The sequence below is a fragment of the Equus caballus genome, chromosome 11, assembly GCF_041296265.1.
Source record: "Equus caballus isolate H_3958 breed thoroughbred chromosome 11, TB-T2T, whole genome shotgun sequence".
Taxonomy (NCBI): domain Eukaryota; kingdom Metazoa; phylum Chordata; class Mammalia; order Perissodactyla; family Equidae; genus Equus; species Equus caballus.
The window spans coordinates 45,990,009-46,009,195 of NC_091694.1; the positions used below are offsets into that span (position 1 = coordinate 45,990,009).

At 40.4% G+C, this 19,187-nt stretch overlaps 1 protein-coding gene across 5 annotated transcripts in view; it reads right to left on the minus strand.

Moving 5' to 3' along the window:
• The window catches only part of SMG6 (SMG6 nonsense mediated mRNA decay factor), a 213,023-nt gene that overhangs the window by 161,690 nt on the left and 32,146 nt on the right, over positions 1–19,187 (minus strand). For all 5 annotated transcript variants that reach the window (XM_001504355.6, XM_070227863.1, XM_005597656.4 and 2 more), the window contains one exon: positions 3,304–3,365. In XM_001504355.6, coding sequence (XP_001504405.2) covers positions 3,304–3,365 — 62 coding nt within the window. The remainder of the gene's footprint in view (positions 1–3,303; positions 3,366–19,187) is intronic.

Sequence of the window (19,187 nt, forward strand, 5' to 3'; positions counted from 1 at the left end):
TCAGACAGTGACTAACGGGGCAGGACCCAACCTCTCAGATGCTGAGGAACACAGCTGGGCTAGACAACACTCTCTGCAGAAAAGAATCAGGCTTCTTAACTTTTCTCAACTTCTTAATTTTTAAAAACTGAACAAGATAGGAGTGACCCAATAGCAAAAAAAAACCCCAAAAAACAAAGCCTTGTGACAGGATAGAAATGAGAGAAAAAATCATAGTGCCACAGAACACAAGGACTGAACAGACCTTCGAGATCATCTATTTAAACTAGTGATAAGGAGACCGAAGCCCACAGAGGCTCTGACTTGTTCACTCTCGACGTCTTGTAACCAGTCACTAGTGGAAAACAAACTCTTTTTGGCACTTGATTCCATCTAACACTCCGAACCTCTTCTTCACTGGATGCTGAGAGTAAGGAGACTTGCATTGCACACAGTAGGCATTCAAAACCTCTACTGATGCAATCTGGAACACCACGCACAGAGAACACAAAGACTGAGAGAGCAACGCCGGGGCTTTTCTCAAAAGGCAGGCGGGACAGTGGATGTATCTTCAGCTGCTCCCCATTACAATCTCCTCACTCTTAACATGTTTTCAACGCCTCCCACATTTCACATCTTATTGGTAATTAGGCAACAGTCCATGTTGTTGTGTGTGGCTTGGGCTCATTGCTTTTCTAGTCTTACAGACTTGTGTACTTTTTTTTTCCAATAGAAAAGTTATTGCTGTTTCTGCCTTCCAGAATAAATATGGGGCTCAATTCTCTTTTACCTCCAGGAAAGCATAAGAGAAAATACTCATCGAGGGGCTGGAGTGCCTAGAACTTACATACATTTTGCTCATGTGAACACCACTATAACTCATTTTTTATGAAGGTGAAACTAGACTGGCCTTATCTTTTGCCAACAGAATATGTTATATGTAGAAATGGAAGAGATCCTGAAAAATAATCTGGACCACAGCAAACCACCTCTGACAAATGAAGATAATCTATTCTTTTTTAAAGGCTTCCAGAGAAGAAAATTCCTGAACACTTTCCCTCTGTGAAATTTTCTTACACCTAACTCAAATCTCTCCAGCTGCAACATAAGCCTATTTTCTCTTGCTGTCGTCCCACAGAAATCAAAATTATCTGGTTATGACTCATATTTAAACATAGTTAGGGTACCCCACAGCTGTCTCTAAATAAACCTTTTTTACCTTAATTTTTTTAAGATTAATTTTTCCTCTCAGAAATAATTTTCTAGCTTTTTAATCATTATTGTGGTTCTTTCCCAAGCTTCCTCCAAGATATGTGTATCTAAATATGAGAATTTTAAAAGGGGGAAAAATAAGGTTCTAATGTTTAACCTGATAAAAATATATCCTAAATATTCCTACATTCTGGACGAAGACTTTATAACTTCTTTGGTCCCAAAGGTCTCTAAGAGATCTAAGAAATACCTAGAGTAGTAGTTCTCAAACAGGAGCAACTTTGCCCCCAGGGAACATTTAGCAATGTCTGGAGACATTTTTAATTGTCACGACCTGGGGAGAGGGGAAAGGACACTATTGACATGTAGTGGATAGAAGCCAGGGATGCTGTTAAACATCCTACAATGCACAGGACAGCCCCCTACAATAAAGAATTATAAATCAAAATATCAATAGTACAGTTGAGAAATCCTCACTTAGAACAACACGGTACATGAAAATTTAAGGAACAAACATAAGAAAAGGAAAAAAAGAGAGAAGATACCAAGTGGAAAGGTAGTAAGGAAGAGAAAGATTTAAAACATTAGAACTAAAAAAGATAATAAAGAGATACGAACCATAATACCTATTTTAAGTACAGCATAATAGTATTTCCTGCTATGATGTGTTATTTTATGAAATGGTATTGATATCATCCTGCTCACCTTGTAACTGCAGCTTTACCTTACTCACTAGTGATTGCCCTGGGTCTACTACAACCTACTAGAATACTAGATCCTTCTCTCCAGTCTTTCACAATCTATCCATTTCTTGTAATGATTCACTCATTCATACAACAAATATTTACTAAACATCCACGATGTGTGAGACAGTAGGGATACAACAGTGTGGGCAAAAACCCCTGCCAGAGGAGAGCTTATGTGGGGTGGAGGGAGCTACAGATGCACTTCGTTGACTTTTCCTAAGTGAATCACTTGACACTTCTTTCTACTAATAGAGATACATCTATTGGCACGACTCCAAGTCATTCCAAAATCAAGACTACTCTTGCAGTGGCCATCACTGTCACTTTTGCCCAGGCTGATGACAAGTGAATATGTAATAGGCACACTTTTCTAGTTCACGATTCCTGGAACAGTGTTTCTTCAAGCAGGACAAAGCCTTTCAGCTTCTCCCACTAAAGGAAACCTCCTGGAGCATTACAGAAAAACTTACAAGGTTATGACAGAAAGTGAAAGGGAAACATTGACAACCAGGAGATCTATAACTCAAAACAAATCACCTCAAAGGGTAGCTCATAATAAAACCTCCAACTCAGAAAATATTACAACGCAGAAGACCTGTCTGAGAGCAGTGCCACCTATTCCTCTCTCAGACTGAAGAGGCACTCAGCACACATCTGCTCTGGTGTGCAGGCATCAGTCAGGCTTTAGGATCACTAGTTTTACACAGTGAGGAAAAACTCTGATCCACCAAAGGAATACTCAAAACTTGATCTCTTTCCAGGGATTTAAAGGACGAAGTAACAAGAGTTTTGCACACACTACCTTCCCTAAGACTTATATATAAATCCATGGTGGATGGTGAAACCATAGAAAAGTCTTAGCATTTACTGAGATCAGCAATATGGTGTAGGAACCTGAGCAAAGAAGGAAGGGGTATGGTTCAGAAGGAAGAGAAAATGTTGGAGGAAAGAAAATGTTACTCTTCTGTTTAAGGGAAATTAGTGGACAGCATTCCCCCAAGGATAACCCCTGGCAGCTGCACCCAGGGATTGAGCATAACTTCCTTGAGGAGCTCACTAGGGGCTGAGCCATAAGGCAGAGAAGGAGAAACCCAGAGGGACTAGGTTTGGGGGTTGGGGAAAGACTGTGTGTAAAGGGGGTTTTAGTGAAGGTAGAGAAAGAAGAGACAGAGGGATGGAGAGTAATATTTCCCAAACTTCATGAGCACAGTAGGAGAGTGAGTGAAAGGAAAAGAAGAGAAGGTGGAGGCCTCTAAGAATTCACACCCTGTGCCCTCAGTTACAAACACAGTCTAGTTGCTAACAATATTAAATTCCAAAATGACTTGTAATGTAGGAAAATAAAATAAACATCCTGCACACTTACCCAATCCGGGTAAACAGCTTCCCATGGGCATGGAGAAAACTGAGGATGAACCTTTTGTTCAGCTGCATGGGAAAAAGAGAGAGGAGAAAACAATTAAACTTTCCCCAGTTTCCTGTTACTGAACAGAGTCCCTAGTGACACAACAACCTGGCCAGGGTCTAAGGGGTGGGCACTAGGGATGGGAACCAAATGGACATGCCCAAACTCTCACACAGACCCAGGGCACATGCCCAACCGTTGCTGCTCAGCTGAGCCAAAATGACAGCAGGCTCAGTGAGCGGACAGCACCCTCTGCTGGCAGTGGTGCCTGTGTGTATGGAATGAAGTATTGAATCAGAACTAAGGTGGGTAGAAAGATGCCTGCAGCTCCCTCAGATCTAGGAGCCAGTCTGGCCCCATAATGACAGAAATCAAGCCCTGACAAGGACAGGAACAATAGTGATTTTGGGTAAGTCCCTAATCTTATTTATGAGCTATTTTTCTACCTACCCAAGAAAGCAGGTAACCAAGGGTAAGGGTAACCCACCACTAACTAGATCATCAAATTGTACTTCTCTAGCTTTTAAAACTAAAGTTCAAGTTCTAGGTCTGGAGTCAAAAAGTCAAGTGTCTACAGCGGCCAGGTATGAAACAGGCTGGTGGGGACCACAGCAATCTATGGCTGTTCCTCTCCAGTTCTGCTCTTTGTGGGCCCAATATTATTATTTCTTTCCCTTTTTTTTTCTTTTAAAGAGAAGCCAAAAGCTGAGTTTTTATGTGAAATCCTCTGGTTTTCTAAATGTTGACTACTAATGAAAAAAAAATTTAAACATTAGGCAAGCCAAAAACACACATTTGCCAGCCACATCTGGCCTATGAGCCATCAAATTTACAATCTCAGTTCAAAGTTCTAGAAAATCTACTTCTACCAAAACTGAGGAAAACAAGGGCAGGGAAAAAATTTCAACTCTAAAGAAAGTGGACATAATCTAAAGACCAAATCTTGCTATCAACTTCCACAGTCTCCTAGAAGCAATACGTTCAGGCCCTTGTAGCCAGACAGGAAGAGGGGTCAAGAATCTCAAAGGGGTGGTTAGGGCAAAGAACAGTCTAGCACCCCTAGAGACTTTGCCTAAGAAGAAAAACTCTCCTGGTTTATTCCCTTGCAAAACAGAACACCAATCAAATTTTGGCAGTTCCATCTACTTCCTATGGAAGCTGGATGTGGGAAAAGGAGTGTATTCTCACCTTGCCAATGACTTCAACAGCAAACCCTGCATACAAGCTTCAGTCTTTATTTTTGCTTAAACAAATTACATTTAATCAGCAATACCAGATCAAACACTGATTCATATAGTTAAAAAGCTCAGGACACCTCACTGAAGGTACCCTGTCTCTGCAGTGAGGTGAGTCTGGGCCAGGGACACTGGGTTACATGAAAAGAAGGGAAAGATGAGTAAGTGCTGCAAAATAAACTGCCAATGGTTTGGCACAACGACGTTTTGGTCAACGACAGACAGCATATACGAATGGTGATCTCATGAGACTAGTAGCATATAGCCTAGGTATGTAGCAGGCTGTATGTACCATCTAGGTTTGTGTAAGTACACTCTAAGATGTTTGCAGAACAATGAAATCACCTAAGGACAAATTTCTCAGAAAGCACTCGGTCATTAAGTGATACATGACTGTACCACTGTTAGCAGCAAAACCTGGGCCAGAATGCAAGTCTGTATATCTACTATTAGAGATACATGGTGAAAAACATGGGCTTTCCTGTGAAACCTCTGCCACTTACCTGCTGTGGGATCTCAGGCAAATGATCTAACCTCCCTAAGTTTCTCTTTCTACACAATGGAGATAACATTACCTATACGTTAATGGGTTGGTGCATGAGATAAGGCAAGTAAAAGCACGCTTGGCATGTTGTAAACACTCAATTGTTAGCCAAACATTCTCTCCCAATGAAGGATAAACCAAGTGGCAAAATGTTAACAGCCAGAGAATCCAGGTGAAGGACATATGGGACTTCTATGTATTATTCTTACAACGTTTCTATAGGTATGAAATTATTTCAAAATAAAAAGGTAAAAATATATATTCTCCCTTTATTCCTATTTTAACTCAATTATGCCTTTGCCCACAGCTATTAGTCATAAACTAGTTAACTTATCCATAACCAGGAGGAATTCTTTAAAGTTGGTTATATTTATACATACAGCATACTTTGCTAGGAACAGAACAATACTAACCCATCTCATTCAAGCCAATTACCATTCCCAAGGCAGCTCAGAAATTTAAGCAATTTAAACCAATAAATGGCAGAGTTAGAACCTGAACCCAGGTCTTCTGATTCCAAAACAGTTCTCCTTCCCTTATAACTCCATCTATCTTAGGAAGAGAACTGGCGAGTTTACTCATGAAGGGCTGACGAGGGAATAAGAATGACCAGATGCAGTTCAGTTTTAAGTTTTCCTTACCGATTAGATAGAAAACTCATACTGTGTGGCCCACAATACCTCCTGAAGTAAAATGAGCATGCCAAGGTTTTTTAATATTGTGGTTCTATCTTTACTTCCCAAAGATCTTTCCTCTTAGGGTAGTAGATGAAGCTCACTTAATGATCTGAATTCACATTTGCCATTATTGCACTTTAACTGTATCTAACGGAAAGTGTATTTCTTTTTTTCTTTTTTTTTTTACTGAGGAAAATTTGCCTTGAGCTAACATCTGTCGCCAATCTTCCTCTTTTTGCTTGAGGAAGATTCACCCTGAGCTAACATCTGTGCCAATCTTCCTCTACTTTGTATGTGGGTCACTGCCACAGCATGGCTGATGAGTAGTGTAGGGTCGCACCTGGGATCCAAACCCACGAACCCGGGCTGCCAAAGCGGAGCACGCTGAGCTTAACCACTAGGCCATGGGACTGGCCCTGGAAAGTGTATTTGTTTTTCTTTTTTTTTTTTTTAAAGATTTTATTTTTCCTTTTTCTCCCCAAAGCCCCTCCAGTACATAGTTGTATATTTTTAGTTGTGGGTCCTTCTAGTTGTGGCATGCAGGATGCTGCCTCAGCGTGGCCTGATAAGCACAGTGCCATGTCCGTGCCCAGGATTCAAATCAGCAAAACCCTGGGCCGCCAAAGCGGAGTGTGCGAACTTAACCACTTGGCCACGGGGCTGGCCCCAATGCACTGTTTTTCAACTAGTGAGAGAGAAAGGAATCTTAGGGAACTTTTTCAAACTAACCATACATTCTTACTGACCTTCGTTAATGAGAACCATTGCTTTATATTTAGTCTGAAACTATCTGTCACCCTAAACATAGTTTCTCTTCATTGTGACCAACACTTCAAGTAGGAAAGGAGCTAAAAATGTAGATGCATTCTAGAGAGAGGCAGGAGATGTTATATGAGGAAGTAGATTTGTTACTCATTGGTCAATATTGGCCTAAGCAACGTGGCATGTTATACTGAGGAAGATTTGTTACATATTGATCGAAACAGGCCTAAGTAACATTGCATGTAACAACATGATGTCAGCAGTACTGAAGCAGAACTTTTCGAAAACTTAACTGATACCAAGTCCACAGTAAGAAAAGTCTTAGTCTGAGCTTCCTCCCTCTGCAACACATCACCATGGACTGGCTTCCATTTTCACAACTTTTTGATTCTTAACAATACACTCCGATAGTCTCACTCAGGTAGGGAAAGAAATGTTACTCCTCGAATGGTGAGACTATCTGCCTCCAGATCTTCCTTGCACATTTACACTGTTCACCAGAAACTAAAAACGCTCTTGGGTGTAGCCCGGAGAGACAGTGTTAGAATTACTAAAGGGCTCCTGGCTCTTTAGTAGTTCAAGTCCAAAGCCAATTCACTATGGACTCATGAGCTTTCTGCACCATCTAAAAGCCAGGACCCAAAGAGACACTTCGGCAGTAGTTGGATTGGTAGGTCTCTGAACACTCACAATAAGGTTTGTCCAGCTATTTACTACGGGATGAATGAGTAAAATGGTTTGGGCTGTTCCTCAACTGTAAAATGGCATTTCTACCACTGACATTACTTAACTCAGAGGAGAAATGATAAAATGAAATAATATGAAGCATTTTGAGGAGTAAATGTTTTATGGAAGCCCTGGTAATTATCACTCAGAACCAACTAACTGCTTTGTGAACTGTGGAGCAAAGAAGGAGAAAGCAGCTGCTCAGATGCAGCAATACAACACAAGAGGACAAGATTCTGAAATATGCCCAATTTCAATTTCTAAATAGTTGCCCCTGCTTCTAAATAGCTGTGTGGAAAACCAAATTTCTGAAAAGTGAATCATTTTAAGGATAGTAAGACTACTCAGTATTAAAAGGAGTTCCAACGTGCATTTTTAAAGTGTTTTAGGGAGCATAAATTATCATTCTCTAGATTATCTGTCTGGAATGTCTCTACTCTTATATATCAAGTGTTAAAAAAAAAACTTTGTTGTGTTTTTAAAAAGGGGCTCTATCCTCTTAGATATGAGACAACAAAGGTGGAGGCCAAATTTCAATGGTACCTGTTAGTAAACGTCCAGGACCTCCAGAGCATGCAATCAAAGTCCATTTACAGTCTCCCTAAAGCACTGAGATCACAACTTGGAAGAGAATGTGAGCACAGAGGTGATACTGTCCACCTTCATTCCTGTGCTTCTATGCCGGGCAAAATCAAGAGCAAAGCAACAAGACAGGTCCCCCAAACCAAGGAACTTGTAGTCTAAGAACAAAAGATAAATAGCATGCCAACTTGTCAACTCCCCATTTATGTTCTAAAACATAAGGTTTTGGGTGCTGGGAGGCACTTTGTTTCCTATACTGTCACTATTCCTCAGCCAGGCAAAGTCTTGCAGGAGGTGGGATCTAAGGACATAATAAGAAAGGAAGGGGGAACCTGGCACACAAAATGTGGAAACCTATCAGTAAGTCAGCAATGCAATAATCACCTAGTAGAGATAAAAATTATTCATTAGCACTTTCAGTATTCCTCTTTCCAGGATATAAAGAAAGAAGTACAGGCAAGCAAAGTACCATGACTCAAATGCCTTGTAGAAAGACGGAGCAAATCAAAATCAATCCTTATATCCCTTACACATGGACCAAAGAGCCACATCAAGGCTGAGGTAGAGCATGGGTGGGGATTACTCCTCTCCTTTAGTTTCTCCACCCCTGAACTGTTCTGGGCAGGATGACAGTTCAATTAGCTCTAATTAAGCACAAAGTCCATGTAGAGATTTCCCACTTAGATGGCTGGATCTGAGCCATATGAATTCAAGTGTAAAACATGCCTCTTAAAACCACCTCTTCCAAGTAATGCACCCCTTGAAACAACAGCTCTTACTCTCACACTGCAGCTTAGTGCTGCCTCAACAAAGTCTTACACTAAAGCAATTTACTTGCTATTACTTCATTATCTCTCCTACTTAAAGCCAGGAGACCAGAGGGAAATTGGGCTAAATGTCAAATCAGCAGTCAGCTCCAGAAAACCCAGGAGAGAAACTGGCACTAGGTATAAAGAAAAGAAGGAACCCAAAATTTGTGACTATTCAGTATTTATTGCTCATTTGTATAGTAGGGGGAAGGAATAGGACAGAATGGTATGAACAAAGACCACTGATCTCAGAGTTGAAGACTTGGGTCTAAATTTTGGTTATGTCATTTATTTGACATGTAACTATCGGCAAGTCACATCAACTTTCTAAGACTGTGTCTTCAACTATAAAATGAGAAGGTTGAGTGAGGTCAGTATCAGTGATTCCACAACCCTGAGTGTGTGTGCATCACAAGAACAGGTTTTGCAAAAAAATACAGATTCCCCCAAAAATTCATATGGGGCAACAAAAGACCCCGAATTGCTAAAGCAATCCTGAGAAAGAACAAAGCTGGAAGCATCAGAATCCCTGACTTCAAAACATACTACAAACCCACAGTAATCAAAACAGCATGGTACTGGTACAAAAACAGATGCACAGATCAAGGGAACAGAATTGAAAGCCCAGAAATAAAACCACACATTTATGGACAGCTAATCTTTGACAAAGGAGCTGAGGGCCTACAATGGAGGAAAGAAAGTCTCTTCAACAAATGGTGCTGGGAAAACTGGACAGCCACATGTAAAAGAATGAAAATCAACCATTCTTTTTCACCATTTACTAAAATAAACTCAAAATGGATCAAAGACCTAAAGATTAGGCCTGAAACAATAAGTCTTCTAGAAGAGAATATCAGCAGCACACTCTTTGACATCAGCTTCAAAAGAATCTTTTCGGACACCATAACCCCTCACATGAGGGAAACAATAGAAAGAATAAACAAATGGGACTTCATCAGGCTAAAGAGCTTCTTCAAGGCAAGGGAAAACAGGATTGAAACAAAAAGACAGCCCACTATTTGGGAAAAAATATTCACAAGTTATTTATCCGACAAAGGGTTAATCTCCATAATATACAAAGAACTCACATGACTCAACAATAAAAAATCAAATAACCCAATTACAAAATGGGCAGGGGACATGAACAGACATTGCTCCAAAGAAGATATACTGATGGCCAATAGTCACATGAAAAGATGCTCATCATCACTAATCATCAGGGAAATGCAAATCAAAACTACAGTAAGATATCACCTTACACCTGTTAGAATGGCAAAAATATCCAAAACCAAGAGTGACAAATGTTGGAGAGACTGTGGAGAAAAGGGAACCTTCATACACTGTTGGTGGGAATGCAAACTGGTGCAGCCAGTATGGAAAACAGTATGGAGATTCCTCAAAAAGTTAAGAATAGAAATACCTTATGACCCAGCCATCCCACTACTGGGTATATATCCTAAGAACCTGAAATCAGCAATTCCAAAAGTTCCATGCACCCCTATCTTCACTGCAGCAGTATTCACACTAGCTAAGTCATGGAACCAACCTAAGTGCCCAGCAACTGATGATTGGATAAAGAAGTTGTGGTATATATATACTGGAATACTACTCAGCCATAAAAAAGGAAAAAGTCGTTCCATTCACAACAACATGGATAGACCTTGAGAGTATTATGTTGAGTGAAATAAGCCAGACAGAGAAAGACGAACTCTGTATGATTCCACTCATAGGTGGTAGTTAACATATGGACAAAGAGAACTGATCAGTGGTTGCCAGGGGAAAGGGGGGTGGGGGGAGGGTACTAGGGTTGAAGTGGTGTACCTACAACATGACTAATAATAATGTACAACTGTAGTTTCACAAGGATGTTAACTTTTATAACCTTAATAAAAAAAAATTTAAAAAAATAAAATAAAAAAATACAGATTCCCCAGTCCTACAGAATCCGAATCCTCAGGGAGGGGGAACGAGACCGCAAATCTACATTTTTAAAAGGTCTCCAGGTAAGATTTCTCAAAAAATTAAAAATAGAAATACCATATGACCCATCCATCTCACTACTGGGTATCTATCCAAAGAACCTGAAATCAGCAATTCCAAAAGACCCATGCACCCCTATGTTTACTGCAGCATTATTCACAATAGCCAGGATGTGGATGTAACCTAAGTGTCCATCAACTGATGATTGGATAAAGAAGATATGGTATATTTATACAATAGAATACTACTCAGCCATAAAAAAGGATAAAATCATCCCATTCACAACAACATGGATGCACCTTGAGGGTATTATGTTAAGTGAAATAAGCCAGAGAGAGTTGGACAATCTCTGTACAACTCCATGCATATGTGGAAGTTAAACACGTGGACAAAGAGAATAGATTAGTCATTACCAGGGGAAAGGGGGGAGGTGGGCACAGGGGGTGAAGGGGTACACCTTCAATATGACTGACAAATAATAACGTACAACTGAAATTTCATAAGGTTGTAAACTACCATAATCTGAAGAAAAAGTAAAAAAAAAAAAAAAGGTCTCCAGGTAATTCTGAGACACAGTCAGATTTGGGAACCACTGGGCTAGATCATGGGTCAGCAAACTATGGCCTACGGGTCAAATCTAGCCTCCTACCTGTTTTTTGTATGGCCCATGAGCTAAGAATTGTTTTTATAATTTTTAATGGTTGAAAAAATCAAAAGAATATTTCACGACACATGAAAATTGCATGAAATTTAAATTTCAGTGTCCACAAATAAAATTCTACCGAAACAGAGCCATACTCTTTGGTTTACATATAGTCTGTGGCTGCTTTCCCCTCAAAAGGGAGAGCCGAATAGCTTCAGCAGGGAGTGTATGGCCCAAAAGCCTAAAATATTTACTATCTGGCCCTTTATTGAAAAAGTTTGCTGATCCCTGGCTAGATCATCTCTAACAGTGGTATCTCAAAAATTTTCTACTAGCATAACACTTGAGGGCTACCACACACATGTACTGGAAACAGCAATGATTCTCATGGGCTGAGAGGTAAAGAGGAGCATGGTTCAAAAGAACCCCCCCCTCCCCAGATATTTTGATACCTACCTATCGCCTACCACCTCTGGAGAATCACCAATCTACAGTGTTCCTGCCAATTCTGAAAGCCCACATGCATATGATTCTAAATAAATCTAACCTTTCTTGTCAGCTTCTAAGCAAGCACCATCCTAGTCTATGATAGCACAAAAACACCAAATGCCAAAAGACTCTCAAAGCTACGGAACTCAAAAACCCTAAAGGCTACAGAGAAATATAAATGGGACTCTCCAAGTAGCCACCTTTGAAGACACTACAGGACTTGGCAACTGGATGGAAACAGAACACACCCAAGCCCAATAAAGATTTCACTTAGGCTAGAGGGATCCTGGACATTTCCCAAAACATCCCTAATCAAGGGAAAGTGATAGATTGAGGGTTATGAATCCCTGTGCTATGGTCTGACAATCTATAGCAACCAGCTCAAAAGTGCCACCAGTTTAACATCTTCAGGTATAAAGAGAAAGAGAGAAAGTTCAGCCAAAGGGCAACACTGTTGCTCTGACTAAGTTACTTTCTGAATGACTCTTCTTTCTGACTCATCTCTCTCAGTGCCTGGGAACTCTCATGCCATCCACCCAAAAAGCAGGGGAGCTGGGACACTGTGTCTGCACTGCACAAAGTAAGACAGAAGAGGAAATGGCTGAAGCCCCACTCAGCAATCAGGTGGGCAACAAGAAAGTAGTTCTCTAAAGGCAGTAAACAAGCTCAAACCCATCGTATAAATGAATGAGTTGACAGAGTCTGAGGATAGTGAGGGCCTTCTCACACTCTGTCCACCCATTCACTTATTCATTCAACAAAAACTTACTCGCCACTTTCTATGCACGAACTATGAACAAGGCAGAGATAATCCCTGCTCTGTGGGTGAGTAAATTAATCAGTTGGTTTTGGAGGGAGCAGGGAGTCAAGCCTGTGTGTGACGGTCCCAAAGTGGTACATGGTAAACTGGCATGGCCAGGTGAGTGCTCCTGCAAGAGAGATCTCTGGCTGGAGAAATAGGCTGGGCCAAGTTGCAGAAGTCTTTGTTAAAGAGTTTGATCTTAATCAAAGCCATTGAAGGATTTTGAGCAGGGAAGTGACATGAGCGAACCTCATTTTTAGAAGGACATTCTCGGGGCCGGCCCAGTGGCGCAGCAATTAAGTACACACGTTCCATTTCTCGGTGGCCCGGGGTTCGCCACTCCGGATCCCGGGTGCGGACATGGCACCGCTTGGCAAGCCATGCTGTGGTAGGCATCCCACGTATAAAGTAAAGGAAGATGGGCACGGATGTTAGCTCAAGGCCAGTCTTCCTCAGCAAAAAGAGGAGGATTGGCAGCAGATGTTAGCTCAGGGCTCATCTTCCTCAAAAAAGAAAAGAAAAGGAAAAAAAGGACATTCTGGCTACTGTTCAGAAATTTTAGTGTTGTTTTTGAGGGGAGGGGCGGGCGGAGAGTGGGGCGGGGTCAAATGTGTGGAGGCCAGGAGACCAGTTAAGAAGCTGTTGCAACCATCCAATGGCAATGGAGACAGAGAAGAGAGGGAAGATAGACAAAGGAAAGGATCGTTCCACACTCAGACAATTACGAGCCCTGTCCCTAACTCCCAGTGGTTCTCAGTTCTAAGTAACTCAATTTACAGACACTAGCAGTGGCCCAGAACCAAGTATGAGTCTTCAGAAAAAGACTCAAACTAAAATCAAACACTGACTTCATTTTTAGAGGTAACTTGGATATTCTTATTATATTTCCTTTCAATAATATTTTTAAATGGACTAGCACAGTGTTTGATACTTGGTGCATATTCAATAAGAGACTGCTGAAGAACTTATTAAAATATATAGATTTGATAGTGTAAGACTAGATAGTATTCACCCATGTAATACACACAAAAAGCTCACAAGAAAAACCGTGCAGGACAAATTTAATGCTGTGGGGAAATAACATACTTATCACTATTTATGAGAATTTAAATCTCTTTTTGGAGGGTAATTTGGCAAAACCTAGGCAAAGGTGGTCAAAGGAAAACAGAGTTCTATCAGGATTTAAGGATTGTGATGCTGAGAAATATCAGTTCCATCTGCTACGTTTCAACCCAAGAGACTGGACAAGAACAGACCACAGTTAACAAGTTAATAACATCAGAATAAAAGTCAAAGTCCTTAACAATGGCCTACAAAAGGCCTATGGAACAATTATTCTCCACTCCTATGGCCTCCTGTTCCTTCAATGTGTCAAGCATGCTCCTACTGGGGAGCTTGTGCCTTTCCTCTCTAGCTCGGTGGTTCCCATACTTTACAACACACTGGAACTGCCTGTGAATCTTTTAAAAACATGGATGCCTGGCTTCCATCTCCAGACATTCTGATTTAATTGGCATGGGGGTGAGACCTGGGCATTGGGATTTTTAAAAGCTCCCTAGGTGATTGTATTGTGCAGCAAAGTTTGAAAACCACTGTTCTAGCTTATCCTGTTTTAAAAGCACTTATCAATTTTTTCACACATACACACACAAACCATGAGAGCAAGGACTTTGTGTATTTTGTCCACAGTGGACTCACAGAAGGTAACCAATAAATATTTGGTAAACAAACAGCCTTTCTAATCTGATCTTTGGCTGTTCCTTCTGCCTCCACCCTTGCTAATACAGCCTACTCTTCAGCAACAAAGAATTATTCATGGTGCCCTAAATTCACCATGTTCTTTCTGCTGCTGTTCCCAATCTCCGTCTAATGCCTTCTCATGCACTCCGTTCTATACCTAATAAAGTCCTACTTTTCCTTGCTTAAACCTTTCCCAACCCTCTACCTCCAGGATGAGCCTGATATCTTATCCTTCAGGCTCAAAATATTTCATATACCTCTGTGATATTGGGTATCACAGTACATCTTAATTATATATACACGTCTGTCTTTATTTTCTTTTATTTTTTATTTTTTAAAAGATTGGCACCTGAGCTAACAACTGTTGCCAATCTTCTTTTTTTCTTCTGCTTTTACTCCCCAAATCCCCCGAGTACATAGTTGTATATTTTAGTTGTGGGTCCTTCTACTTGTGGCATGTGGGACACCGCCTCAGCATGGCCTGACGAGCGGTGAAATGTCCGTGCCCAGAATTCAAACCAGTGAAACGCTGGCACCACCGAAGTGGAGTGCGCAAACTTAACCACTCGGCCACAGGGCCAGCCCCCATGTCTGTCTTTAGACCAGCTCTGTCCATAGAACTTTTCCATGATGATGGAAATGTTCCTTATCTTCAGTGATCAATACAGGAGCCACTAGCCACATGTGGATAATGAGTATTTGAAAGGTGGCTTGTATGACCGAGGAACTGAATTTTTAATTTTATTTCATTTTAATTAATTTAAATAGCCAAATAAAGCTAGTGGCTACCATACTGGTGAGCAGAGCTCTACACTGTAATGTCCTTTAGTGAATATATCCTGCAACGTAGGAATTATCAACAGTGACGGATGGGTGGGTAGAGAGATGGATAAATGTGAAAGAGTTGGCTCCAAAGATTATAATATCCGTACTTTTACAATTTCTGGCTTGCCGTATGGTAGAAGCAAAAGCTACACTCTGAAGCACAAATAAGGTTCAGCCAATAGGAGCAAATGACTGGAAGAATCTATCCAGCATTCTACTTTTCTGCCCAGCTATATAATCCACAGTGTGGGGAGTGTGGCCTAATACCTGATTTTAACTACTAGACTGTACCTTTCAGAAGCTTAGGGGCAGCCCCCAACTAAAGACAGCTTGAATTTACAGAGCTAGCTCTGTGCTTTGTGAGTTAAAAGTACCCCAAGCTACCCAGACACAACTCAGACATTAAGAGCTCAAGTTTTCCCAGGTGAACAAAACAAATGTGTAATACTCAACCACCTTAACAATAGTCAAAACTTCTACAGCACCTTCTATAGTGCTGTAAGGCACTATTCTAAGCACCCTGTGTGTATTAACTCATTTAACCTTACAACAATACTGTGAGGTACGTACTATTATTATTTCTGTGCTACAGATGAGGAAACTGAGCACAGAGGTCAACCCAAGGCAGTCTAGCTCCAGAGTCTGAGCTCTTAATCTTTCACCTTTAAAAAAGGAAACCTTTTTGGCAGAACCAAGAAAGACACTGAGGATGTTTATAAGGGCCAAAAGCTAAAGTAACCCCAAGCAAAAACCCACCAATGGTTCCAGCTATCATTCACTGAGAGACCACTAGGCCAAACCAACTGAGAAGTCTCGCAGATTAAGGGAAGTAGATACTTCCAGTCTAGATCATATCATGCAAGCTGGTGGAAGCACTTAACTGCAGCCTACTTTAATGCCAGCCAGAAAAGAGAAAAGTGAGAAAAGTGAATAAAAAGTGTTTTCCATAACAGTAAAACAGCAGTAATAGAACAAATAAAATAAAAACTCTAACATTTCTCTAGATAAGTCCACAATCTGCCTGATTAACAAAGAAATAGTTCTTCAAGAGTCAAAGAATGTATGTGCATTCACACACTATCATCGAGGGACTGTGCACAGTCTAGAAAAAATATCTAAAAACATATCCTCCTGCCTACCCACCTACCACAATACAGGAAAACCCCTGACTCTCTCAGGAAAGGGAGGAGCAAGAACTAATCTAAGAACATGAAGAAGAACGAAGCTTCAGTTTAAGAACGATGTGGTCACAAAGAAGGTTTCACAAACCACTCTGCTGTGGGCACCAAAAAGCAAATAATCAGCATACAGGGAGTTCTGGCAACCTTGTGCGAGCTTCAGATTTAAGCAAGGCACCAAATAAGGGAAGGATTCTGGCGCATCAACTCCAAGGAAAAGTGTTTCAAGTTAAAAATGGTTATTCAGGTTTGGATGTGAACTTCTGTATCTGTTCTTTATCAACAGAGGCACCTCTACCTCTCTGGCAGCTAGCAGCAGAAAGAGAAGAAAACTGTTAGAATAAAAATGGGTTACACACAGACAACAGTATGACCTGACACAGCCTGGCATTTACCTGGATACCAAAGACAAGGCTATAAAACGGCAATGAAGAACTTCTGGGATTCCAGATCCCAGCTGGACGCAAAATTCTCCAGGAGCAGGCAGGCCATGATGTCACTTTTCCCCAACAGCCAGAGAGTTCAAAATTAAGACCAAAAACCACAGCATTTTTGGTGAGAGACTCAGTTTCACTGTGACTGGAGGCAAGGCCTGCTTCCATCTAGTTTTTTGTCACTCTTATCTTTTCTGTACTGGTTCCCAGACCCAAAATACCTAGTTCAAAAGACATGGCAAACACCTTCAAAGCTCTTACCTTTGATCCAACTCTCCTCTTCATTCTTTTATCCTCTCTGAACAACGAAAATCAATCTTAGCCATACCAGAAAGCAGGAAAATCATGAGCATTAACTTCTTCCTAACTTATTTACAGTGCTCTATCCCTGTCACCGTTACTATTAAATGTATAGGAAAAATCTGAGTTTAGAGTTAAAAGGGAAGAAAAGAATGAAAGTGACATAAGTCAAAAACCAATTACTCTGCTGGTTACACAAGTATGCTTAGTTTGTATGACTTTGATAGGTGCACTTTTCTGCAAGTATATTATACTGTAATAAAGTTTTTTTAAACTACTACAATCTTTTCTGCTACTCCATAAAAAGCCTTTACTCATGGCCAATACCCTTTGCTCCATATGTGCTAACGTCCAGCGAGATTCTAACTCTGAGGTGGTAGAAATGAGGGCAACTGTGCTAAAAGTTTGGGGCTCCATCTAGGTTCAGAAAGCTACACTAGTATTAAATACCAGATCTGGTGATGGTGTAAATTATATGCCTATTTTACAGATGTAGAAACAAGGAAGAGATTAAGAAATGTATTCATAGAAATAAAAGAAATTTAGGAATGTAATCCAGAAGATCTGCTCCTAGTCTGCATCAGCCACAAGATACAGCTTCTCAGGGCACCAAGGGCATCTATCAGTGCCTTACTCAACCTTTTGATATATGTCACTTCAAAGTATTTTAAAAGCCATACTGTTTTACAGATCTGTCCAGAAGTCTGAAGGAAATCTGCCAAAGAAATTCCTCAGAGAGAATGTCAACTGACTTACACATAGTTTGCTTTACAAATTAGGACCCAGCATCTTGGAGATTTGTGGCACAAGTCAGTTCAAAATCTCATTAGACAGAATAAGGTTTTAACATCTTTATCAAGAAAGAAATATTCCAGAAAAATGCAAACCCACAGAGGGTATTATCCCAACTCCTCTTTCCCATATGCTTAAGTAGTTGCAGTCCTACTGTGCGTGTGAAGGGCAAGAATAGGACTTATTGCCCATGGTTACAACACAAAGCATAATTTATTCCTAAGCCAAGTTGGGCTTGGCTCAGAAAGCTTCCCAGAATGATGGAAGGCATGATTTTAGGATGACTCAACCTTTGCTAATGCATAAAATAAAGCAGAGAAGAACTATTTGAAGGATCCACTTCTAAGCTTGGGCCAAATCAAAAGCTCAGAACTATCTACTTTGTGACTGATTAGACAGCATCAGTGTAGATGTCTGCAGCATGGCCTAAGATATTCTAATGATAGACTCTTGGCTACGAATCTCAGAAGCAACCACTTGCAGTTTCTAACCACACCATGTTTTTATCCATGTTACTCCTTCTGCCAGAAAAGCTTGCTACCCACATCTACCTAAAAAACTTCTCTTATCCTTCAAAATTAAGGATAAATCACCTTTCTATGAAGCTTTCCCTGTTCATCACAAGTTAACCTCTTTCTCCTCTGTATTACCTCTGTACAGTATACCTAGTTCTATTATTACACTCGTAACAGTTTATTGCAAGTATTTATTTACATATCTGTTTTTCCTATTAGACTGTATCTTTGAGGGAAGGATGAATATTATTTACCTTTCTATGTGCAATGCCTAAAATCATGATTAACATATAAAGGTACTTACTAAATATTTATGGAAATGACCTGAATGGGGCTAGAGAAAACCTTGATCCCCTCAGGGATGACTTGCTGATCTGAGAAAGAGGTTTTACAAGTGAATAAGCAAGAGAAAAGAGAAAAATGTCCATATAAAACTGTGAAGCCAGTTATTTAAGGCAACATACAAAGGTATATTCTGTACTGCAAGATAAAATAAATTAAAAACAAGAAAGAAGAGCCAAAGAGAAAAAGATTAGAGGTCACTGGTAGTCAGGACAGGACACAAAATGCATGCCAGGAAGTCCTGCACATTTATTAAAGGAAGTTACAGGTTCAGCTCTAACCTCTGGAACAATTAAAATAGAGAACTACTCTAAACAACAAATTCATAAATGTGCATGAGGTTAAAAAAGCCCACACAACTATCTCTGATACTAGAAGCAGAAATTTCTCACATGGGTTTCCACAAAGAAACTCTTTATTACTATTTATCTTAAGATAGGCTGATGACCTTACTCCAAAGTACAATTCAA